The sequence below is a fragment of the Myxocyprinus asiaticus genome, chromosome 26, assembly GCF_019703515.2.
Source record: "Myxocyprinus asiaticus isolate MX2 ecotype Aquarium Trade chromosome 26, UBuf_Myxa_2, whole genome shotgun sequence".
NCBI classification, from domain to species: Eukaryota; Metazoa; Chordata; class Actinopteri; order Cypriniformes; family Catostomidae; genus Myxocyprinus; species Myxocyprinus asiaticus.
The window spans coordinates 6,705,177-6,726,024 of NC_059369.1; the positions used below are offsets into that span (position 1 = coordinate 6,705,177).

At 41.7% G+C, this 20,848-nt stretch overlaps 1 protein-coding gene across 1 annotated transcript in view; it reads left to right on the forward strand.

Moving 5' to 3' along the window:
• Positions 1–13,862, forward strand: part of LOC127417027 (synaptotagmin-9-like) — a 151,842-nt gene extending 137,980 nt beyond the window's left edge. Inside the window, exons 6-7 of the mRNA XM_051656712.1 lie at positions 2,858–2,987; positions 12,952–13,862. Of these exons, the coding sequence (XP_051512672.1) occupies positions 2,858–2,987; positions 12,952–13,020 (199 nt within the window). The 3' untranslated portion in view covers positions 13,021–13,862. The remainder of the gene's footprint in view (positions 1–2,857; positions 2,988–12,951) is intronic.
• Positions 13,863–20,848: the final 6,986 nt, after the last annotated feature.

Consider the following 20,848-nt stretch of genomic DNA (forward strand, 5'->3'; position numbering starts at 1 on the left):
GGACCATGTGAGTTCCTCAGTGATGTGGACACCCAGGAACTTGAAGCTGCTGACTCTCTCCACTGGTGCTCCATTGATGGTGATTGGACTGTGTTCTCTGTCTTTTCTCCTGAAGTCCACCACAAGCTCCTTTGTCTTACTGACGTTGAGGGAGAGGTTGTGCTCCTGACACCAGTGTGTCAGAGTGTGCATCTCCTCTCTGTAGGCTGTTTCATCATTGTCAGTGATCAGACCTACCACCGTCGTGTCATCAGCAAACTTAATGATGGCATTGGAGTTATGTGTTGCCACACAGTCATGTGTGTACAGGGAATACAGTAGTGGGCTGAGAACACAGCCCTGCGGGGCTCCAGTGTTGAGGGTCAGTGATGAGGAGATGTTGCTGCCTATTCTAACCACCTGGCATCTGCTTGACAGGAAGTCCAGGATCCAGCTGCACAGCGAGCTGTTTAAACCCAGAGCCCGGAGTTTCTCATCAAGCTTGGAGGGCACTATGGTGTTGAATGCTGAGCTGTAGTCTACAAACAACATTCTCACATAAGTGTTGTTTTTTTCCAGGTGGGAGAGAGCAGTGTGTATTGTAGATGCAATGGCATCATCAGTGGAACGGTTGTTGCGGTAAGCAAACTGCAGCGGGTCAAGATTGAGTGGTAATACAGAGCAGATGTAATCTCTGATTAGTCTCTCAAAACATTTGCTGATGATGGGGGTCAGAGCAACAGGACGCCAGTCACTTAAACAAGTTATTTTCGATTGTTTTAGAACAGGCACAATGGTGGATGTTTTAAAGCATGTGGGGACTACAGACAAAGAGAGGGAAAGGTTGAAAATGTCCGAAAAAACACCAGCCAGCTGGTTCGCGCACGCTCTGATGACGCGGCCCGGAATGCCGTCTGGACCCGCGGCTTTGCGGATATTCACCCGTCGGAAGGATCGGCTTACATCCGCTACAGAGACGGAGAGTGAACTAACCTCTGTAGCTTCGGCCGTGAGAGCTCTCTCCGCGAGGGCGGTGTTAGTTCCCTCGAAACGAGCATAAAAAGTATTTAGCTCATCCGGTAGAGAGGCAGCGGTGTTCATGGCGGAGTTTTTATTCCCTTTAAAGTCCGTGATGATGTTAATTCCCTGCCACATGCTTCTAGAGTTGGTGGTGTTAAACTGTCCTTCAATCTTGCTCCTGTACTGGCGTTTTGCTGTTTTGATAGTTTTTCGGAGGGCATAACTGGCTTGTTTATGCTCCTCCGCGTTCCCGGAATTAAAAGCGGAGGTCCGCACATTAAGTGCCGCGCGAACATCGCTGTTGATCCACGGCTTCTGATTCGGATAGATTCGCACAGTTCTGGTCGGAATCACTTCCTCTACACACGTTCTGATGAAACACATTACGCTATCAACGTAAAGCTCGATGTCGTCATCAGAGGCGGACCGGAACATCTCCCAGTCCGTGCGATCAAAACAGTCTTGTAGCGTAGAGTCTGATTGGTCCGACCAGCACTGGATCGTTCTGAGGGTGGGTGCTTCCTGTTTCAATTTCTGCCTGTAAGCGGGCAGAAGCAGAATGGAAGAGTGGTCCGATTTGCCAAATGGTGGGCGGGGGAGGGATTTGTAGCCATCCCGGAACGGAGAGTAGCAATGGTCCAAAACCCGGTCCCCTCGTGTGTTGAAACTAATGTGCTGGTGATATTTTGGTGCGACTGATTTTAAACTGGCTTTATTAAAGTCCCCGGTCACAATGAACGCGGCCTCAGGGTGCGCGGTTTCCTGCTCACTTATACTCCCATACAGTTCCTTGATTGCCCGGTCTGTGTCAGCTTGTGGGGGGATGTACACAGCAGTGATAATGACCGCTGTGAATTCCCTCGGTAGCCAGAATGGTCGACACAGAAGCATAAGAAATTCCAGATCAGGAGAACAGAAAGACTTGATGGAATGTACATTCCTCTGATCACACCAGGATTTGTTGATCATAAAACATACACCACCTCCTCTAGTTTTACCTGAGAGGTCTTTCGCTCTGTCCGCTCGGAGCATGGAGAACCCCGCGGGTTCAATGGCTGAGTCTGGAATCTCCGCAGACATCCAAGTTTCCGTAAGGCAGATAATGCAGCAGTCCCTCGTCTCTCGTTGGAAAGAGATCCGCGCTTTCAGCTCGCAGAGCTTGTTATCCAGAGACTGAACATTTGCCAGTAGAATAGTGGGTAGCGGGGGTCGATTTGCGCGGCGTCTTACTCTGATGAGAACTCCTGCACTCCTGACTTCCGCGGCCGTGCTGCCCAGACAAAGGGCTCCGCTTGCGTGTTTGTAAACAGCGGGTCGGCATTGAGGAATGTGAAGTCCGGTTTTCGGTGTGAGATCGCTGAACCAATGTCCAAAAGTGTTTGTCTGTCGTAGACAATAAGGCAGACAACATCCAAGACAAAAAACATAAGAATTGTAAACAAAACAAACAAACCATTGCTATGTTGTGTCGGAGCTCGCAACACAGCAGCCATACTCGGCGCCATCTTGAGTCCAAAAAAATTTGGCAAGTATTGATTGAAAGATGCCCTTTTTATGTGTGTTGTTATAACTGCATATGAGTGATTAAAAATTAATTAAAGTGTTTTAAAACGCATTTATAAATGACTAATTAGTCATTTATGAACCACTTTAGAAACACTTAACAAAGGAAATTTTGATGTAAAGTGTTAACCACTTCAGCTTTGTGTCATACAGATTTGAGATGACATGATGGTGATTGAATTATGACAGAATTTTCATATTTACAAAGCTTTTTTTATTTACTTGTTAATATTTAAGTGGTACATTTGTATTTTTGTTGTGAAGTAAAGAGAGTATTTTTTGCCTCTTTTCACAGTGTAGGTCACAATGAGGTCATAGGTGTGTGTCGAATAGGCAATGATGCTGAGGGTTTGGGCAGAGAACACTGGAATGAGATGTTGACTTACCCACGCAAACCCATCGCACACTGGCACCCTCTCGTCGAGGTAAGACTGCATGGATTTCTTTTAAATACTAGCTCTTGAGAGGAACTAAAAGAGAGGTCTTTCCCAAATATAACATACCAACTTGGAATGGAAAGAGTGATACTTTTGATATTCTGTTTGAACCCTTTTTATAAAGTAGATTAAGATGGTGTGGATTATCCAATTAATCGAAGAAATAATTGAAAGATTAATACTCAAAATTTCAAATGTTCAAAGTTGCAACCCTTGAATAGATTTTATTTAGAAATGCAATATAAAATAGAGCACGAAGATGCAAAATGTCTTGAGATAGGGTTCGTGTCTGGATTGCTCTGGTTTGAAATCTGACATAAGTAAAGCTAATCAAAGAGTCTGGTTAATTTCTTATGTGTCTTTTTCTATTTTGGTATCTCTTTTAAAATAGTAAAATAGTTTATTTTCTTTTAATGAACAGATTCAGATTCAAATGGGAAAAAGAGTCTTTATCCTATGTGAAAACTCGTTCTCTGAGTAGATTTAAAAATGAGCCTTACTGTATGTAGTGCTGTCATATGTGACACTGCAGGGAGCAAGAACCAGTGATTTTTTTCTCACAGCAGATGGTCATGAAGGCTGGGCTGAAGAGCAAGTGAGATACTATTTTGGTGCCCCCCCATCAAAAATGTTGTGCAGTACACCCTCCCATAGAAGCTGCATGCCTACTCATACTGATTCTAATCATTTTTAGGTGTTGAGGGTACAAATGTAATTAAATGTCCTAAATGTAATAAAGGCCCTAAATGTAATAACCTTTGTTCCTCAAAGGGATAGTTCACCCAAAAATGAATACTCTATTATCATTTACTCACCCTCATGCCATCCCAGATGTGTATGACTTTCTTTGTTCAGCAGAACACAAATGAAGATTTTTAGAAGAATATTTCAACTATGTTGGTCCTTAAAATGCAAGTGAATGGTGGCTAGAACTCTGAAGGTCCAAATATCAAGTAAAGGCATCATAAAAGTAATCCATAGACTCCAGTGGTTTAATCAATGTCTTCTGAAGCGATACAAATGGTTTTGGGTGAGAACAGACCAAAATGTAACTCCTTTTTCACTATAAAACTTGACAGCAGTCTTCCTGGCGATCGTGATTTCAAGCTCAATTATGGATGGCATGAGGGTGAGTAAATGATAAGAGAATTTTCATTTTTGGGTGAACTATTCCTTTAATGTAATAAAGGCCCTAAATGTAATAACTATTGGTCCTTATTCTAATTTAAGCCCCCACTTAAGTATATGCAAAAAAGTAAAGAAACCATTTACCTTCATTAACAGTACTAACATTGTAATAATGATATCAAATGCAACTGTGAACAGGATGGGAGAGATGGAACATCCCATCGCAATCACTTTTTCCAGTTGCTGCTATCCAGTTATGTACTCCTGTGTTGCATAACATATTTTAAGGTCCCCATAGTAACTATCTGCCTAGCTCTTAATACACTCTGGTACATGGAAAAACTCCAGTGCATAGCTGACGAGCTGGTGTGGAACCAATCCACAGGCATTTGCCAGGTCCAGCCAGAATACATGGAGGTCTTTCTTGTCTCTCTTGGCAGACTGGATCTGCTCTCATATTACTGACGCATGCTCCACACATCCAGGAAAACCTGGTACGCCTGCCTTCTGGCAGCTTGTATCTATGTATCCATTCTTCAGGAGGCAATCAGACATCCTCCCTGCTACCACCAAAAAGAAAATCTTACCATCGACATTCAGTAGAGCAGTACTCCTAAACTGACTTATGTTGGTGGATTCCTGTTCTTTGGTAAAAAGATGGCCACTGCCCTTCCAGGGGTATGCATTGCTTCTTCCAGGCAACTCTCAGTAGTCTCCATAACAGTTTAAGAACTACTATAAACTACTTTACCTCAAACTGACCAACTCACCTCTGGCACAATGTTAAAAAAAGAAGAAACATATTTCTTTTAGCAGTAAATATCACATTTCCATTATGACATGTATCATGAATAATGGTACTTCAAGTTTTTGATTAAAATAAGTCATAAAATGGCATTCATAAAGAAGCATGAATAATTGTTCAAAGACGTTCAGAAAATTAACCAAAATGTCTCACTATTTGATAAATATTGCATGAGAGTCTGCCTTATGGTACTGTAGGGCTTTACTGGTTGTTTAGATCAGTGTTACTATCAGAAATAATTGGTAATTATTTCTGTAGTTATTAATCAATATTTAAATTAATTAATTGGATCTAACTCATTAAAACCTCATATGGGACTCCAGTAAATATAGTGTGCTACGTTTAGGAGCAAGTTTGGTTATTAGCAATAATTAATAATTATCAAAGATAATTATTAATTACAAAAATCAATAGAACATTGATGAGAATCAATGTTAGCTTTTTTTAATCCTTTAAAATCAACACTTATCAAAGATAATCATTAATTGTTAACATCGATGAAACATTAATTACAATTAACACTAGCTTATTGATAATTCAAATTCAATCAAAGATAATTATCAATTATCAAAAATCAATAGAATATTAATAAGGATTAACATTGACGGGGCACCACCCTAGAATTAGGGACTAATAACCGAATATTAAAACAGTCTCAATATTAGATTGTTTTCTTAGGAAAATCGAAATCCGAAGAATATCGATTTTCGGGAAAAAAACAATGAATGAAGGTTTGAATCCGAGCACTGACATCCCGTCAGCATGACACAGGCGTATGCAAAACAAACCAAAACACTTCTCTTTGTAATACAAACAAAGTTTATTTATGCAGTAATATCAATTAATAATTAATACAATGCAGTCAATAAACTTCCGACTTACAACTACAAACTAAACAGTGATATGATTAGATATGGAAACTAAAATAATCCTATAACACATAAGGTTAGTGTGTGACAGTGTGTGTGTGTGTGTGTGTGTCAGTGTGGTTAGTGAGAGAGAGAGAGAGAGAGAGAGAGAGAGAGAGAGAGAGATGATTAATTGACAGCCCGAAAGCTGATTTCACGATAGCTGGAGATGAAGCAGCCGTGTTCATCACTCAGAGACGCGGTTTTACGAGCGGGGCTCGTAAAAGTCCTGTGTTATTTGACTCTAATGGATGAACTCAGTTGCTGTCTCACCCGCGATGGCGAAAATGCACAACAATCCAATTTGGTTGGACCACAATACAGCAAAACAAATTCGTGATAATTAATACCCTGGGTATTAATAATTAGCGGACATGGCGGTCCGTAAACTGTACAAGAAAAAACCTTGAAACACAAGAATAGCACACTATAATATTCTATCTCTGCCCAGACGTAAACCTCTTACTTGAATCGCATGAGGACACAGGTACAATGTGTTTTCCTCCGTCCTTTAACTCTGACCCGGTTCCTTGAGGCTCGGGTGATGACGGGAGGCCGTTTTCTCGCGCTGTCGGCAGGCGGTACGGCTGTTGATTCTCGGCGGGCTGGCGGAGAACTCAGAAATGTCGACTTGATTGAAGATGGAAGAGAAATCTTTCATCTCTTCACTTCTGTAGGCCAACGGATGAAGATGCGAATTGCTCGGCGGTCTCCTTTGGATCTGTTAGAGTGTTCGGTTGAACACAGAGTAATCTCAACTCGTCCAGCGAGATGGAGATTGTATGGCTACAGTTTCAAGTCGGACATTACTTCCTTAAGCCACGAGGTTGCACCGGAGAGCAGCAAAAAGCTACGTCCGTATTCGATGAACTAAGTCGCTGGAAGCCACTTTGGAAGCATTTCAGAATTATTTGAAGTCCTGATGATGTCATGTTTGAGGGACGTTCTGTTGTGTGCCTCATCCAATAGGAGTTGAGCGCTCCATCCTTTAGTGGGCAAGGCTTCATGGATTTGTAGTCTGTTTTGGACTCCCTTTGTTTGATTTTGGCGCGATTTTTATCAGTAAGATTTACGACTTAGAAGGAGGGGGCTTGAGGAATTTTTTTTATGACTGTTAGGCCTGCCTTTGTCTTCTATCTGAATACATGAGGCCCAACAGTACCACTTGTAATAACTACATATCAATGATTTCTAATCCATTTGGAAATAAATTATTAGTCATCAACAAACCTTATAACCCCTTAGCAAAGCAAACTTTAATGTAAAGTGTTATAATTATTATATTTGAGACCACGATTTATTACATTCACACCCTTTTATGCCCAACAGTTATTATACTTAGACCCCTTAATTATATTTCAGATTAAAAGTTATTACATTTACAGCCTTTATAACATTTAGGATAAAAATGTACTTAGGGCCTTGATTACACATTGGAACAAACGTTATTACATTTAGGGCCTTTATTACATTTAGGACCAGTTATTACATTTGTGCCCTCTTCATAGATAAAAAGTGTTTTATGACAGGAATTATTCATGTGTCCTATTATGGTCAGTCCAATCTAAACATTTTCTAAACATTTTCTGCAGATGGGGTGGCAGAGGTAGCACAGGTTGCCAGTGGCATAACATGAGCACTTCAAATGACCTGATAAACATTTCCCCTGACAGTATTTCAGATATAATGTGTGTCCCATATTCCTGTTGGCTGTTGAGAATTTGAACTAGCAAAATCTGATTTGCAAATTAAGTTTTCATTTTTCTCACTCAGTAAAACAGTGTTTGGTATTAGTTATTGAAAAGTAGTACAGATTTCCCCTGTCTCTGTTAGATGTGTCCATCGTGATAACTGTGCATCTGGCCTCATTCGTTGGTCAGACGCGCTGACATGGTCACTGAGTCGGGTTACACACCAAGAAGGAAACTTGATGACTGGGCACCACCATGCTTTTTGCCCAATTCCAGGCCTAAATTCTCTAGACTAGTAAGCTGCAGATTCCTCTGCTTGCATTCTTGCATCTTGGATTGTTCTAAAAGTGACCAATCATTTAGGTGCACTCATATCGCTCAGCCCTGTTGAATGAGGGCTGCATCGACACATTTCATTATGTGCAGGATAAAAGGGACAAGCCGAAGGGCTTTGAACTGGTATGCAGCAAACAGCATCTGTAGAAGCCTGCACACCGGCACGCTACCCATCACATCTTGGCAAGGAGGCATTGTACCTCTGAGCACAAAATTGGCACATCCCACACCATGACAGCAGAGGAGAGGATGCTGTTAAAGCAAGGTGGAAGCCTCGCGAACTGAAGCATATAGACGCGAGTAGTTTTGTGCCTTGCTCAATTGCAACAGGGTTTGGAAACTTTGTTAGATTGTGACAGTCATGGCACAGAGCCAACAGCAATACAACAGTGAACACACTGTGACCTCTGAACTAGGAAGCAAGAGGACCTACTAGATGATATGAAGGAGCTTTAAATTTCCGTGTTGACATATGTCAGTCTTCTGGCATGGTGTTAACAACTGTAAAAACAGGCATCAAAGTGACTTGTGTCAAGCTACAAACTCATTCTCAGCTTGGGAAAGCAGGGAAAGCAACAAGGCTACCAGGCGACATGAAGGTGCCTACAATCTCAGTGTTGTGATATGACAGTCTCCTGGCATGTCGTCAACAATAGTAAAAACAGGGCGAACCGTCGCGGTGGCTGACCAGGATCGTCCGACTCGGCTACGCGATTCAGTTCGCCAGACGTCCGCCCAGGTTCAATGGCATTCGCTTCACCTCAGTGATGGGCAAGTACGCCGCTGCCTTGTGTGCAGAGATTGCGTCTCTACTACGGAAGGACGCGATAGAGCTTGTCCCTCTGGCCGAGATGAAGAAGGGGTTTTACAGCCCCTACTTTATTGTACCACAGAAAGGCGGTGGGTTGCGGCCAATCTTGGACCTGCGAGTACTGAACCGGGCCTTGCACAGACTCCCGTTCAAGATGCCGATGCAAAAACACATTTTAGCGAGCGTCCGCCATCAAGATTGGTTCGCGGCGGTAGACCTGAAGGACGTGTACTTCCACGTCTCGGTTTTACCTCGACACAGGCCCTTCCTGCAGTTTGCTTTCGAGGGCCGGGCATACCAGTACAAGGTCCTCCCCTTCGGTCTGTCCCTGTCACCTCGCACCTTCACGAAAGTCACAGAGGCAGCCCTTGCCCCACTAAGGGAAGTGGGCATCCGCATCCTCAACTATCTTGATGACTGGCTGATTCTAGCTCACTCTTGGGATTTGTTATGTGCACACAGGGACTTGGTGCTCAGCCACCTCAGCCGGCTGGGGCTTCGAGTCAACTGGGAAAAGAGCAAGCTCTCTCCGGTTCAGAGCATCTCTTTTCTCTGTATGGAGTTAGACTTGGTCTCTATGATGGCGCGCCTCACGAGTGAGCACGCGCAGTCGGTGCTGAACTGTCTGAAGGCATTCAGGTGGAGAACTGTGGTCCCACTGGAACAATTTCAGAGGCTCCTGGGGCATATGACGTCCTCGGCGGTGGTCACGCCACTCGGGTTGATGCATATGAGACCGTTTCAGCACTGGCTTCAGACTCGAGTCCCGAGATGGGCATGGCGCCGTGGGACACATTGCGTGGCCATCACGCCGATCTGCCGCCACCCGTTCAGCCCTTGGACAGACCTTGCATTTCTGTGGGCAGGGGTCCCCTTAGAGCAGGTGTCCAGGCGTGTCGTGGTTACGACAGATGCCTCCAAGCGTGGTTGGGGTGCCGTGTGCAACGGGCACACAGTTGCTGGCTCCTGGACAGAGCCACGACTGCATTGGAATATCAACTGCCTTGAGTTGCTGGCAGGTCCCGTTGATCCAGGACAAGCATGTGTCGGTCCAGATGGACAACACGGCGATGGTAGCGTACATCAACCGCCAAGGCGGTCCTCTGGAGTCAGCAGTGGCTCAAGTCGTTGCGAGCCACTCACATCCCAGGAAACCTCAACAGCGCGGCGGACATGCAGTCGCGGCAGGTCACGCTCAGGGGAGAGTGGAGACTCAGCTGATTTGGAGTCGATTCAGTCAAGCGCAGGTAGACCTGTTCGCTTCCTGGGAATCCTCCCATTGTCCACTCTGGTATGCCATAACCAAGGCTCTCCTCGGCACAGATGCACTGGCACACAGCTGGCCCCGGGGGCTATGCAAGTATGCGGTCCGAGAACCAAGTCTAGGTGGGCCAGTAAGGTGCTACTAGGACGAGGAGCAGGTCGTCCTAGTAGCACCTTACTGGCCCACCCAGACTTGGTTCTCGGACCTCACGCTCCTCGCGACAGCCCCCCGGCGAATTCCCCTGAGGAAGGTCCTTCTTTCTCAGGGATGGGGCACCATCTGGCACCCATGACCAGACCTCTGGAATCTTCATGCCTGGCCCTTGGATGGGACGTAGAAGACCTAAGTGGCCTACCACCCGTGGTGGTAGACACGATCACTCAGGCTAGGGCTCCCTCTACGAGGTGCCTGTATGCCTTGAAATGGCATCTGTTCGCTAAGCGGTGTTCTTCCTGACGTGAAGACCCCCAGAGATGCGCAGTCAGGTCAGTGCTTTCCTTCCTGCAGGAGAGGCTGGAGGGGCGGCTGTACTCCTCTACCTTGAAGGTGTACGTGGCCGCTATAGCGGCACACCGCGATGCAGTTGACGGTAAGTCTCTTGGGAAGCACGACCTGGTCATCAGGCTCCTTAGAGGTATGAGGAGGCTGAACCCTCCCAGCGTCTCATCCCCTCGTGGGACCTCTCCATGGTCCTTCGGGGCCTACGGGGAGCTCCATTTTAGCCCCTGGAGTCAGTCGAGCTAAAGGCACTCTCCTTGAAGACTGCCCTCCTGACTGCGCTCACTTCCATCAAGAGGGTAGGGGACCTGCAGGTGTTCTCTGTCGGCGACACGTGCCTGGAGTTCGGTCCGGGATACTCTCATGAGGTACTGAGACCCCGACTGGGCTATGTGCCCAAGGTTCCCATGACCCCTTTTCGGGATCAGGTGGTGAACCTGCAAGTGCTGCCCCAGGAGGAGGCAGACCCAGCCTTGTCGTTGCTGTGTCCGGTGCATGCTTTGCACATCTATTTGGATCGCACGCAGAACTTTAGACGCTCTGAGCAGCTCTTTGACTGCTTTGGAGGACAGCGGAAAGGGAGCGCTGTCTATCCAAACAGAGGATCACCCACTGGGTCATTGACGCCATCGCTTTGGCATATCACGCCCAGGACATGCCGCCCCCCTTGGGGCTACGAGCACACTCTACTAGGAGTGTTGCGGCCTCCTGGGCTCTGACCAATGGCGCCTCTTTAGCAGACATCTGCAGAGCCGGTCTTGTCCCGTGTGTTGTCAGGTACGAGCAGGTAAGTTGCGGGACAGCTGGCCGGGTGTACCACTTGCGTATAGTGCTTCCCCCCCCCCCCAGAGGCGAAGACATGCACTTTTTACCCCCAGTCGTGTTCACGAAGTCATGGACCCTGGATGTCCTTCCTCCTTAGCCCTGTGGCAGGTGAGTTTGCGGAGAAACTCGTTGCCGGCCCAGTACATGTGCTAACTTGGCCCTGTACTGGGGTAGGTGCTCCACATGCTCCATATGTAACCCTGTGTGATGTATTTTCCGCAAGACGGTTCCCCTGTTGGTGAACCCGTGTCTTCCTTGGGCAGAGGCCCCTCTGCCCCCGGTTGCCGTGTTTGTAGAGCTCCTCCCCCCTTGGGTAGGACCTACTGGGGATTTCTCCATGTGAGACACTGCCGACAAGACTCGGTAAGACCATGTGACTTATTTCGACACAATTTCCTCCCCCTCGGGCAGGGTGTGGTGTCCGCGGTGTCTTTCCCTTGGGAGTGACACCCCCCCGACACGTACACTATATGGCCCCCAGCTGAACAATTTTTCCTTCTGGGGAGAACAAAGAGAAGAGGGCGTGGCTGGGGCAGCCGGTCCCCATTTTTTGGGCAGTCGACTTGTCCCCGAGGTGCAGGGGACCGTACAACACTCGTAAGAGTGTTGGGGGAGGTTACATGATGGCCGGGGGCGCTGGCTACCAGGCACACAATGGTCTGCCCGTTTCGCACCGCCAGTTCACAGTTCAGCTAGTTGTGGCATTTTGTATAGGGACCCCTAGTGTCACTACATCGACACAACATTGAGTGAGTGATAGATAGGGAACGTCCTGGTTACTTTCGGAACCTCCGTTCCCTGATGGAGGGAAGGAGACATTGTGTCACTCCTGCCACAACACTGAACTACCCGCTGAAATGGCCAGGACCTTGTCTCGGTTTCTCAGCACAAAATCTGAATGAGTGGATGCAAGCCAGCTCCTTTTATACCCATATGTCCAGGGGAGTGGCCAAATTCCACTCGCCAATCCCCATTGGCCTTTGTTCAAAGATCAGAGGTGCTTGGGGCTCCCAAGGGTGACCCATATTGTCACTACATAGACACAACGTCTTGTTCCCTCCATCAGGGAACGAAGGTTATGAAAATAACCATGACATTAATTTTCATGAGGGAATGTCACCCTAATTAAATGTAAATCTAAATACATATCTAAAATTATTTTCTTTAAATAGCTTAATGTAGTAATAACATATATATATATATATTTTTTTTTTTTACTAGCATGTAGTGTAGCTAACTATTATTGTAGTTATTCAAGTAGTAGCTTGACTGTAGTTGAACTACTTTAACTTATTATTAGCTTTTAGCTTGGGAAGCTGCGTTTTCAAAGTACCTTCCCTAAAAATGGTAACCTACAAATATATATATTTACCTACAATCCACTGAAACAAAAGGTTTCAACTTGTATTTTGTCAAGTGAATAAGTCTTTTAGAAATCCTATGTAGCCAGTTCAAAAAATGAATTCTACAAATACCCAAGAAAATTTAAAAATGCTTCTCTCAAAGTGATATATATATATATATATATGTGTGTGTGTGTGTGTGTGTGTGTGTGTGTGTGTGTGTGTGTGTGTGTGTGTGTGTCCAATTAAAAAATGCCAAAGCAATGAATAATGAAAGCATGACTGCATGAAACTTTGAAAGAACCAGGATGACTACGACTTTGTTCTTCTTTGCTCTCTGCAGTATCACAGTACCGGAGGAGGAAGCCAGGGGGGCTCTTGCAATTCTCTAAAGGCTCCTCCATCTCCATAGCCTGAGGTCCATGGTCTCATCTACAGGCCAACAGCAGGAGAGCATTCCTGCACAAGATGCTCTGGGATCCAGAAATACAGAGAGGTTCACAGATGGCACAACATGTTCCTCTACCTGTGCACCTGGAATCTTCCACTGCATGGGACACTTGATTGTTTTAGCTGCATGTTGAGTGGTCACATACTGTACGGTTATTTTGTGCTACTCATGGTGAAATGGAAAAGAAAACTTGTGGGAAAAAAGTGGAAAAGAGTATTTTTATGTCATTCTCTGAGTTTCAATTCCAATGTTTTTTTAAATCAGTCTCTGTACTTGTTTTTAAATGGAGTGTCGATGTGTCACTCAATGCTCTTGAGGTCAAAATGTTGATTTCCCTCCCACAGTGCATGGGTGTGTGTTTCAGTGTGGTACAGTTCAAGATGTTCTCTGTGGATTTTGTCAAAAAGCAAATGTGGTGAATTGTTTACAGACTTTGCAAGTAAAATGTTACTTCTCATGTTATTAAACATCTATTTCTTACAAAACCAATGCAGCGTTTTTCAGTTACTCCTCTGTATATTCAGCATGATCTCATTAGTTACTGTACGAATTTGTATGTTAAGTGTGGTTCTATCTCTTTTTAGCTAGCACATTTTCGTACGTTTGTATAGTAAAGTACAATATCAACATATTTTACAGCTTCTAAAACCATGAACATATGAACAACTTTAGAGATGTACAAAACGTTTATGAATATTTACGGAATGTTTACGAATCCTTTGAGGTTCAAAGAATATTAAACTCATGGAAATAACAGGTAGATGTTATTGTCTTTCTAATAAACCCACATGAACGCAAAGTATAGAAACAAAGGGTTAATGTAACAGTGGTGTTTTACTTATTTCATTTTTATCTGTGTGTGTGTGTGTGTGTGTGTGTGTGTGTGTGTGTGTGTGTGTATGTATGTATGTATGTATGTATATATATATATATATATATATATATATATATATATATATATATATATATATATACTGTATATATTCAGTGCATTCAGAAAGTATTCAGACCCCTTAACTTTACATATTTAAATCAATTTACCATTAAAAACGTTTTTCTTGGACAAAGTTTCTACCTCATTTCTGACAAATGAGAGTTCCACTTCAAATTGTTGAACTTGGTCTCCTGCAGCAGTGGCTACCTTCCCATTTGCTACATGTCGTCAAAGGATTTGTAAACATTTGTACTATACTAAGGTTATGTAAAAGGATTTACATTTTAGAAGTTGCCAACTTATTGGTATTGTATATGTTTCTATCCAAACGTAAGGACAAATATCTATGAATATGAATGAGATCACCCTGGTACATCGGTGAACACATATCAATATTTCACTGCAGGAACTGACGATGTTTTTATTTATTTATTTATTTATTTATTTATTTATTTTTGGGTTCCACAGTTGGGAAAACCCACAGCCATTTTTCCTCTAAAGACTCCAGAGACTACCCAGACTAGTCTAATTTTCCCAATTAAGCCAAGTCTTACAGATATTCTTTGCTCTCATTCAATGCTAAACAAGTGCGCTAATTACAACCGAAGCAACAAATGTGTCGAAAATCCGGTGTTATCTGTCTGAGAGATGGTGCAGCTCATGTCAGATAGCTCTGATTGGTGAAGATTGGTTTAGGTGTTCATTGATTCATTTGCTTTGTTGCCAATAACACTCAATTTGTTCCTGTCAAGAGTCCCGAGGGCTTGCGTTCATCAGATGCATCTATTTTCTCAAGATAGAGAGTGTCTTTTGAGAAGCCTTTGCCACAAAAAGAGCAGGACTGTATAAATCTACACATCAACATCTGTTCTCTTGTGGTTCACATTTACCGGACAGATGTTATTATCATATAATGTCAAAACTTTGACATTTTGAAGCATATTATTTGCTAAAAAATGTGGACTTTTTATCATTAAAACGTTAAAATCATACCTGAGGATTTCTTCACAAAGCTTTAAATGGACTTCTATTGCACTTTTTCAATTAGGAAGTTGAAAAATCACAGCATTAATCATGAAGAGATGAATGTATTTATTTATTTGTATCTGTTATATTCTCTGTTTTGTTTGCAAATAGGAAGATGGAGGCAAGTGCTAGAAAAATCTGCACTCATCCAAAAAACAACACAAATAAGTTTTCTTTTTTATCATGCCAAAATCAGCATATTAATTTCTCTTAATATCCTGTCGTATTACATTGTTATACCTCATGTGTCATCTAACATAATAATTTACCATATATCATCGTATTTCATATCATATGACATTATCATGCAGTATTATACCATATCATACAGTATAACATATTATTAAACAGCTCTCTGGAATACTCGATTTTGTTTGGTCAATTCTACCATCTAGTCTCATATTTCTAAATAACAAACATTAATTCTAAGAGAAAGTGATATCAGACTGGTCATCCGGGTATTGCGAGTCATCTTTCCTACTTCTCATATCACTGTGCGATCTCCAAAAGTAAGCTCATAAAATAATTTCAACTCAAATCAATGTTCCATGTCCTTTTTTATTTATTTATTTGGCAAGTACCCGTGTAATAAGCGGGATAATGAGCAGTCAGACAGTTGCTTTCGCAAATTAAAACATCAGCAGAACTCTAATGCAAATGGAAGGTGGAATTCAGCTGTTTCTAGAGACTCTGGAAATGGTAAAAAAAAAATAAAATAAAATAAAATTCTTCTAAATAAGTAACTGCAAGCGCTCATATGCATGTGAGCATTTGAAAGCAGTCAAGTGTCAGACAGACATTGAGTCTGTGCTAGGGACTACCGGTGCTGCCGAAAAACTGGTATCGTTACATCTTTTTTATTTTAGTATCGACTTGGTACCAAAGTACCGGTACTTTTGACATCCCTACAGGAATGCATATTTTATAAACTTTACCCCCTAACACAAATCCCAACCTTAAACCTAACCATCAGTGGAGTAAAAATATAATTATAGAGTGAAAATGCAACCTCAGAATCACACTCACCATTATTTATTTTAACATGATTTTTGATTCCTCAACTTCCTACGGACCAGAACAGTGTCTCTGAGGCTGCTGACACAATGCTCTATCAGTAGTGCTAGAGGGAAATGTCCTTATGCTTGAATTGATTAAATCATTTCTGATGAAGGATAGTGTTTGCCAGTAATTCAACAGTATGGTGTTGATTTCGGGGTAAATAAAATTTCAGTAGCAACATGTCATTGTTGTTTCGAAAACCATGGTAGTACAATATTAGATATCTTAAAAACATGGTATTACCATGGTACCAAGCCCAAATAACCAAGGTAAAACCATTGCACTTTTGTTTATTAGTGAATATGCGTAGCGGGAAAATGCGTAATATTCTATGCATGCAGCTTTTACTAATCGAGTCATCACTTCAAACACAGTGAATTAAATGGCAACCACACACTCCTGAACAAATATAGCACTTCACATCATAATTATCAAGGCTAATGTGATAGAGATCTTTTCTGTGAAATGCTGCAACACACCATTGTCAGCGGAACTGAGCTTAAATGTCAGGTTGTTTGTCACTTGTTTTAATGGCTTTGTGTCCTGTAAAGCTGTGTGTAAATTATTAAAAGGTCTGACAAGGGACTATATGGAACTGGTTTCTCAGTACTTGTGCAAGCAATGACCCTGCTCCTTGCCCAAGGTCAGGAGTCATGCATATTAGAGCTGACCAGAATCTTGTTACAACCTCATTATAGTCTTGTTAAGCATAGACAGAGTCTCGTGCAGAGTAGAAGAGTAGTAAATACTAAACTGCAATTAGAAGTAGAAATACTAACTTAACTAAATGTTTCAGTAGTGTGACAGTAGTTCAGCTATTTTTACAATAGTGTAGCTTTTGCAGTAACAAGCTACATTTTCCAACGAGGGAAAAAGCGTTAGCTTCTATACTCCTTTACAAAAAATCTTGAATTGCCGGAAATTTGGCACTCATTAATTTTCACATGCAAATGAGCATTGCGGAAAACTCTTCATTGTCCCCAAAGGCTGCTGTAGGTTCACCACTACCGGTGAAGAGCTGGAAATTTCTGGCAAACAGTTGCAGTGAATAACAAGCTCATTTGCATGTGAAAATACTGTAATTAGCAGGAAATGTGCAGCAACTCTAGATTTTTTTGTAAAGGCTACTCTAGCTACTCAAGGACTTTAGTATGACAAATTGTTAGTTATATTCTTCATTTATAAGTCGCTCTGGAAAAAAGAGTCTGCTAAATGGCTACGTTAATGTAAATGAGTAGAACTGTAGCATCACAAAACACAGCAGTGGAGTCGAGGGAGTAATTTAACTCACTCGTATAAATGGTCCTCTCACTACGGAGCCCATCTGAGGACAGGCCGGGATTTATTTTTTTTCTGAAATAGTTTTGCGTGCCCTCGCAATAAGTTTTGTGAGCAGGAATAGGCTGAAGCAAGACCTTATTATGCCTACCCTTTTTTCCTTTTAAATATTTCTATTTACAGTCTTATTCACAACTCATAAGAAAAAACAAAAAACAAAAAAACAAAGAGAATATAAAGAATAAATTCACCCTAACAAATAATTTATTTTAATCAGACTTGACAAAATTTTGCGTTTGCTTTAACTGCTTGATTTTTTACATGACAGATGATCATTTATACAAACATACATAATACAATGTTCCTATCAACCTACACTAGTGGCCAAAAATATTGGCACTCTTGGTAAATATGAGCAAAGAAGGCTGTGAAAAAAGCCATCGGACGACAGTACGAGCAGTTTATGTGATATTACTGGATCTGCGAATCCTGTGCATAAGAAACGGATGTGAAGCATATCAGAAGTTAATAGTGGCTCATTCACTGTTGCTGTTAAATGCTGAATGCGGCCCTACCTGAGCATGCACAGTGATACGTGTCCAGGATGGGAGCTGGTAATCGTGATGCTGTCAACAGAACCAGCCTCCCGACCTGGGCTTCAGCAAGTATGGATTGACAAATGGAAAAAGGAAAGGAAAAGTCAAGCAATAAAGAAAAGCAACTGGAAAATGGATGAAGAAAAGCAATTGGCAAATGCTTTTTAAAACGCACTTTAAAAGGTGTATTTAAAAATAACTTATTAATGTGCTGTGTTATTGCTAAATATAAGTACATTTTAAAACATTAATTAAATTAACACATTTAAATGTGTCTATGTATTTGTCCATTTATAAATTGGTTTATTCACATTTAAATGTGTCTATTTATTTTTTCATTTATAAATTGGTTTATTTATTCACATTTTTATTTTAAAATTAATAGATTGATAATTTATTCCTTCATTCTTTTTTAAATGGCACTTCTGGGCTTCCATACATGCCATCCCAGATGTGTATGACTTTCTTTCTTCAGCAGAACACAAATAAAGCTTTTTAGAATAATATTTCAGCTCTGTAGGTCCATACAATGCAAGTGAATCCACTTATTTTAACAGGAAGTATGTGGACGCATGGCCCACAGTGCACTGTAGAAGCTTTGTTTGAGTCTATGGCAGATACCTGTACCATTCAAACCAATGGCACAAAAGATGTTCTTCAAACTATAGAATACAGTTATGACCTAGAAAAAGTGGTTTTATTCTAAATACCCCTGTCCCAAATGGCACCCTTGATGTGGATGTGCAGTCTCATGACCATAAATGAATAGTTCATCCAAAAATGATAATTCTGTCATCATTTTCTCACCCTTATGCGATCTAAAACTTAGATGACTTTTTTCTTCTGTATAACACAAATGAAGGAATTTTGATGAAGATATAATGAAAGTATATAAAAACAACATTTTGGACCCCATTGACTTGCATTGTATGGACAAATACACCTCATACATTTTTCAAAAATATATTTGTTTGTGTTCCATAGAAGAAAGAAAGTCAAACAAGTTTGAGAAGGCACTGAGGTAAGTTAATGATGAGAGAATTTTCATTTATGGGTGAACTCTTCATTTATTTTCCATGTGTCTGTGAAATCCATCAAACCGTAAGGTATCCCATTTGTTATTTTAGGAGTCCATGAAATGAGGAATTACATTTCCCTTGATCTTTTAACATATAAGAGGTCATTGTACTATAAAAAACACACTGTAAGTTTCAGAACTCAAAACTTCCTCACTACAAAAAGAGCATCTGTTGAAACCAAGCTGCCAAAATTACTCTAATTCCTCCACATTGTGATGTCACACTGTGGTAGACATTTGCATCTGACTGCCTCCACAACAACACATCAAAGCCTACTTTACCTTTATCACTCTGGAGCCCCGCCCAGTAATGGTGAGCATTGAGATGGCAAGTAGAGAGCATGTCAGTCAAGAGCAGAGAGCCAATCATAACAGTGGCCGTTTACTCTCAAGTCTTAAAAGAGAAGCAGCACCAAAAACAAGCATTTCTGACAGAAGGTCAGAATGAGGGTGGAAAATGATCATGTTTTACAAATATATGACCATTTTTTTTTGTGCAAAAAAACATTACTAATATTGTAAGTGAACCTTAAGGAACATGTTAAAATAATAAAAAATTTTAAAAAACGGCATGACCCCTTTATGGTTAAAAAGACTGCTTACAAGCAACCACTTTGTGCCCTTGATGACTAGACCCACAGACAAAGTCTTCAAAACAGCATGAAAGAAGACTAAACAAATTGAGTCTTGTTAAATAATAAGTAACCGATAGCTTAGTTAAGCACTTTTGCGAAATTCAAAAGAATCTAGTCATAAGGCTAAATAAGTGTCTTTAGCAAGGAGAAGAGTGTAAGAACTGAGTGGATGTGAACAAAAGTGTTTGGAACTGGTGCTGGGAGTTCATTAGCTTGTGAATTCCCCCTTTCCTCCAACCAATGGCAAAACGTTGAGGCACTGGCCCTGTCCCAAATGGTGCACTTCATATGGACTTGCGGTCTCATGGCCTTCAGTTGCGCGTGCTTGTAAAGTCTATGAGTCCGTAGTGTGTCCCATCTGTGATTTTAGCGCTTGCCAGGGTTCTCGCGAAAGCCCCCTTTGAGCCCTCAATGTGATCTTTTTCGAAGCCCGCACTGCTCCGGGCTCACAGCAGCCCGCTACCCAACAGTTCTTGCGACAGACCAATCAGAAGGACTCCAGTTTCTGAGCTGGAGGGAAAAACATGGCGGACAAGGCGATGTTCAATTGCGGATTCATAATTTATTTTAATAATCGCTTTTTCCTGATTGTCAATGGTGGATCACTTGCTTATCATGGGTATATAGAATCACTTTTAAGTCTGATGTGTAGAACTTGTTCAAAACTTTGTTTTATTTAATTTTCCAGAGATATGGAATTACTCCTATTCAGTTTATCGTTATTGTTGTGTCAAAGAGGATTTTAGAATTATTGTGAGTCTCTAAAATATCAAGACAGGAAAGAATAATTTATATTTATTGATATAGCAACATTCGGTCTAACAGTGCTATTTATACCTGCAGAAGTGTAGCTGTGTGTATTTTATAACTATTTTTGCGAATATATGGTGGTATGTTCTTTCTATACATTTTATTGTGTTCTAAGCTGTAACCATCCATGTGTCTGAATAATGTTTATTTGTTCTCTAAAGATATAAAACAACGGGGTTTTGTTGCTGTAGTCATATGTGCACTTTGTTTTTCAGAGGTTCTTTATTATCTAATGCTTTATATTCAGTATGTTGCTTGAAATTATTTAATAAAAACAGATATTCAATAGTTAGTTTAAAGTGTGTTCCTTTACCCTATCTATCAATGCCATGACTTTTTTTTAATAATAATTTGTAAAACTGCATGTAAATAA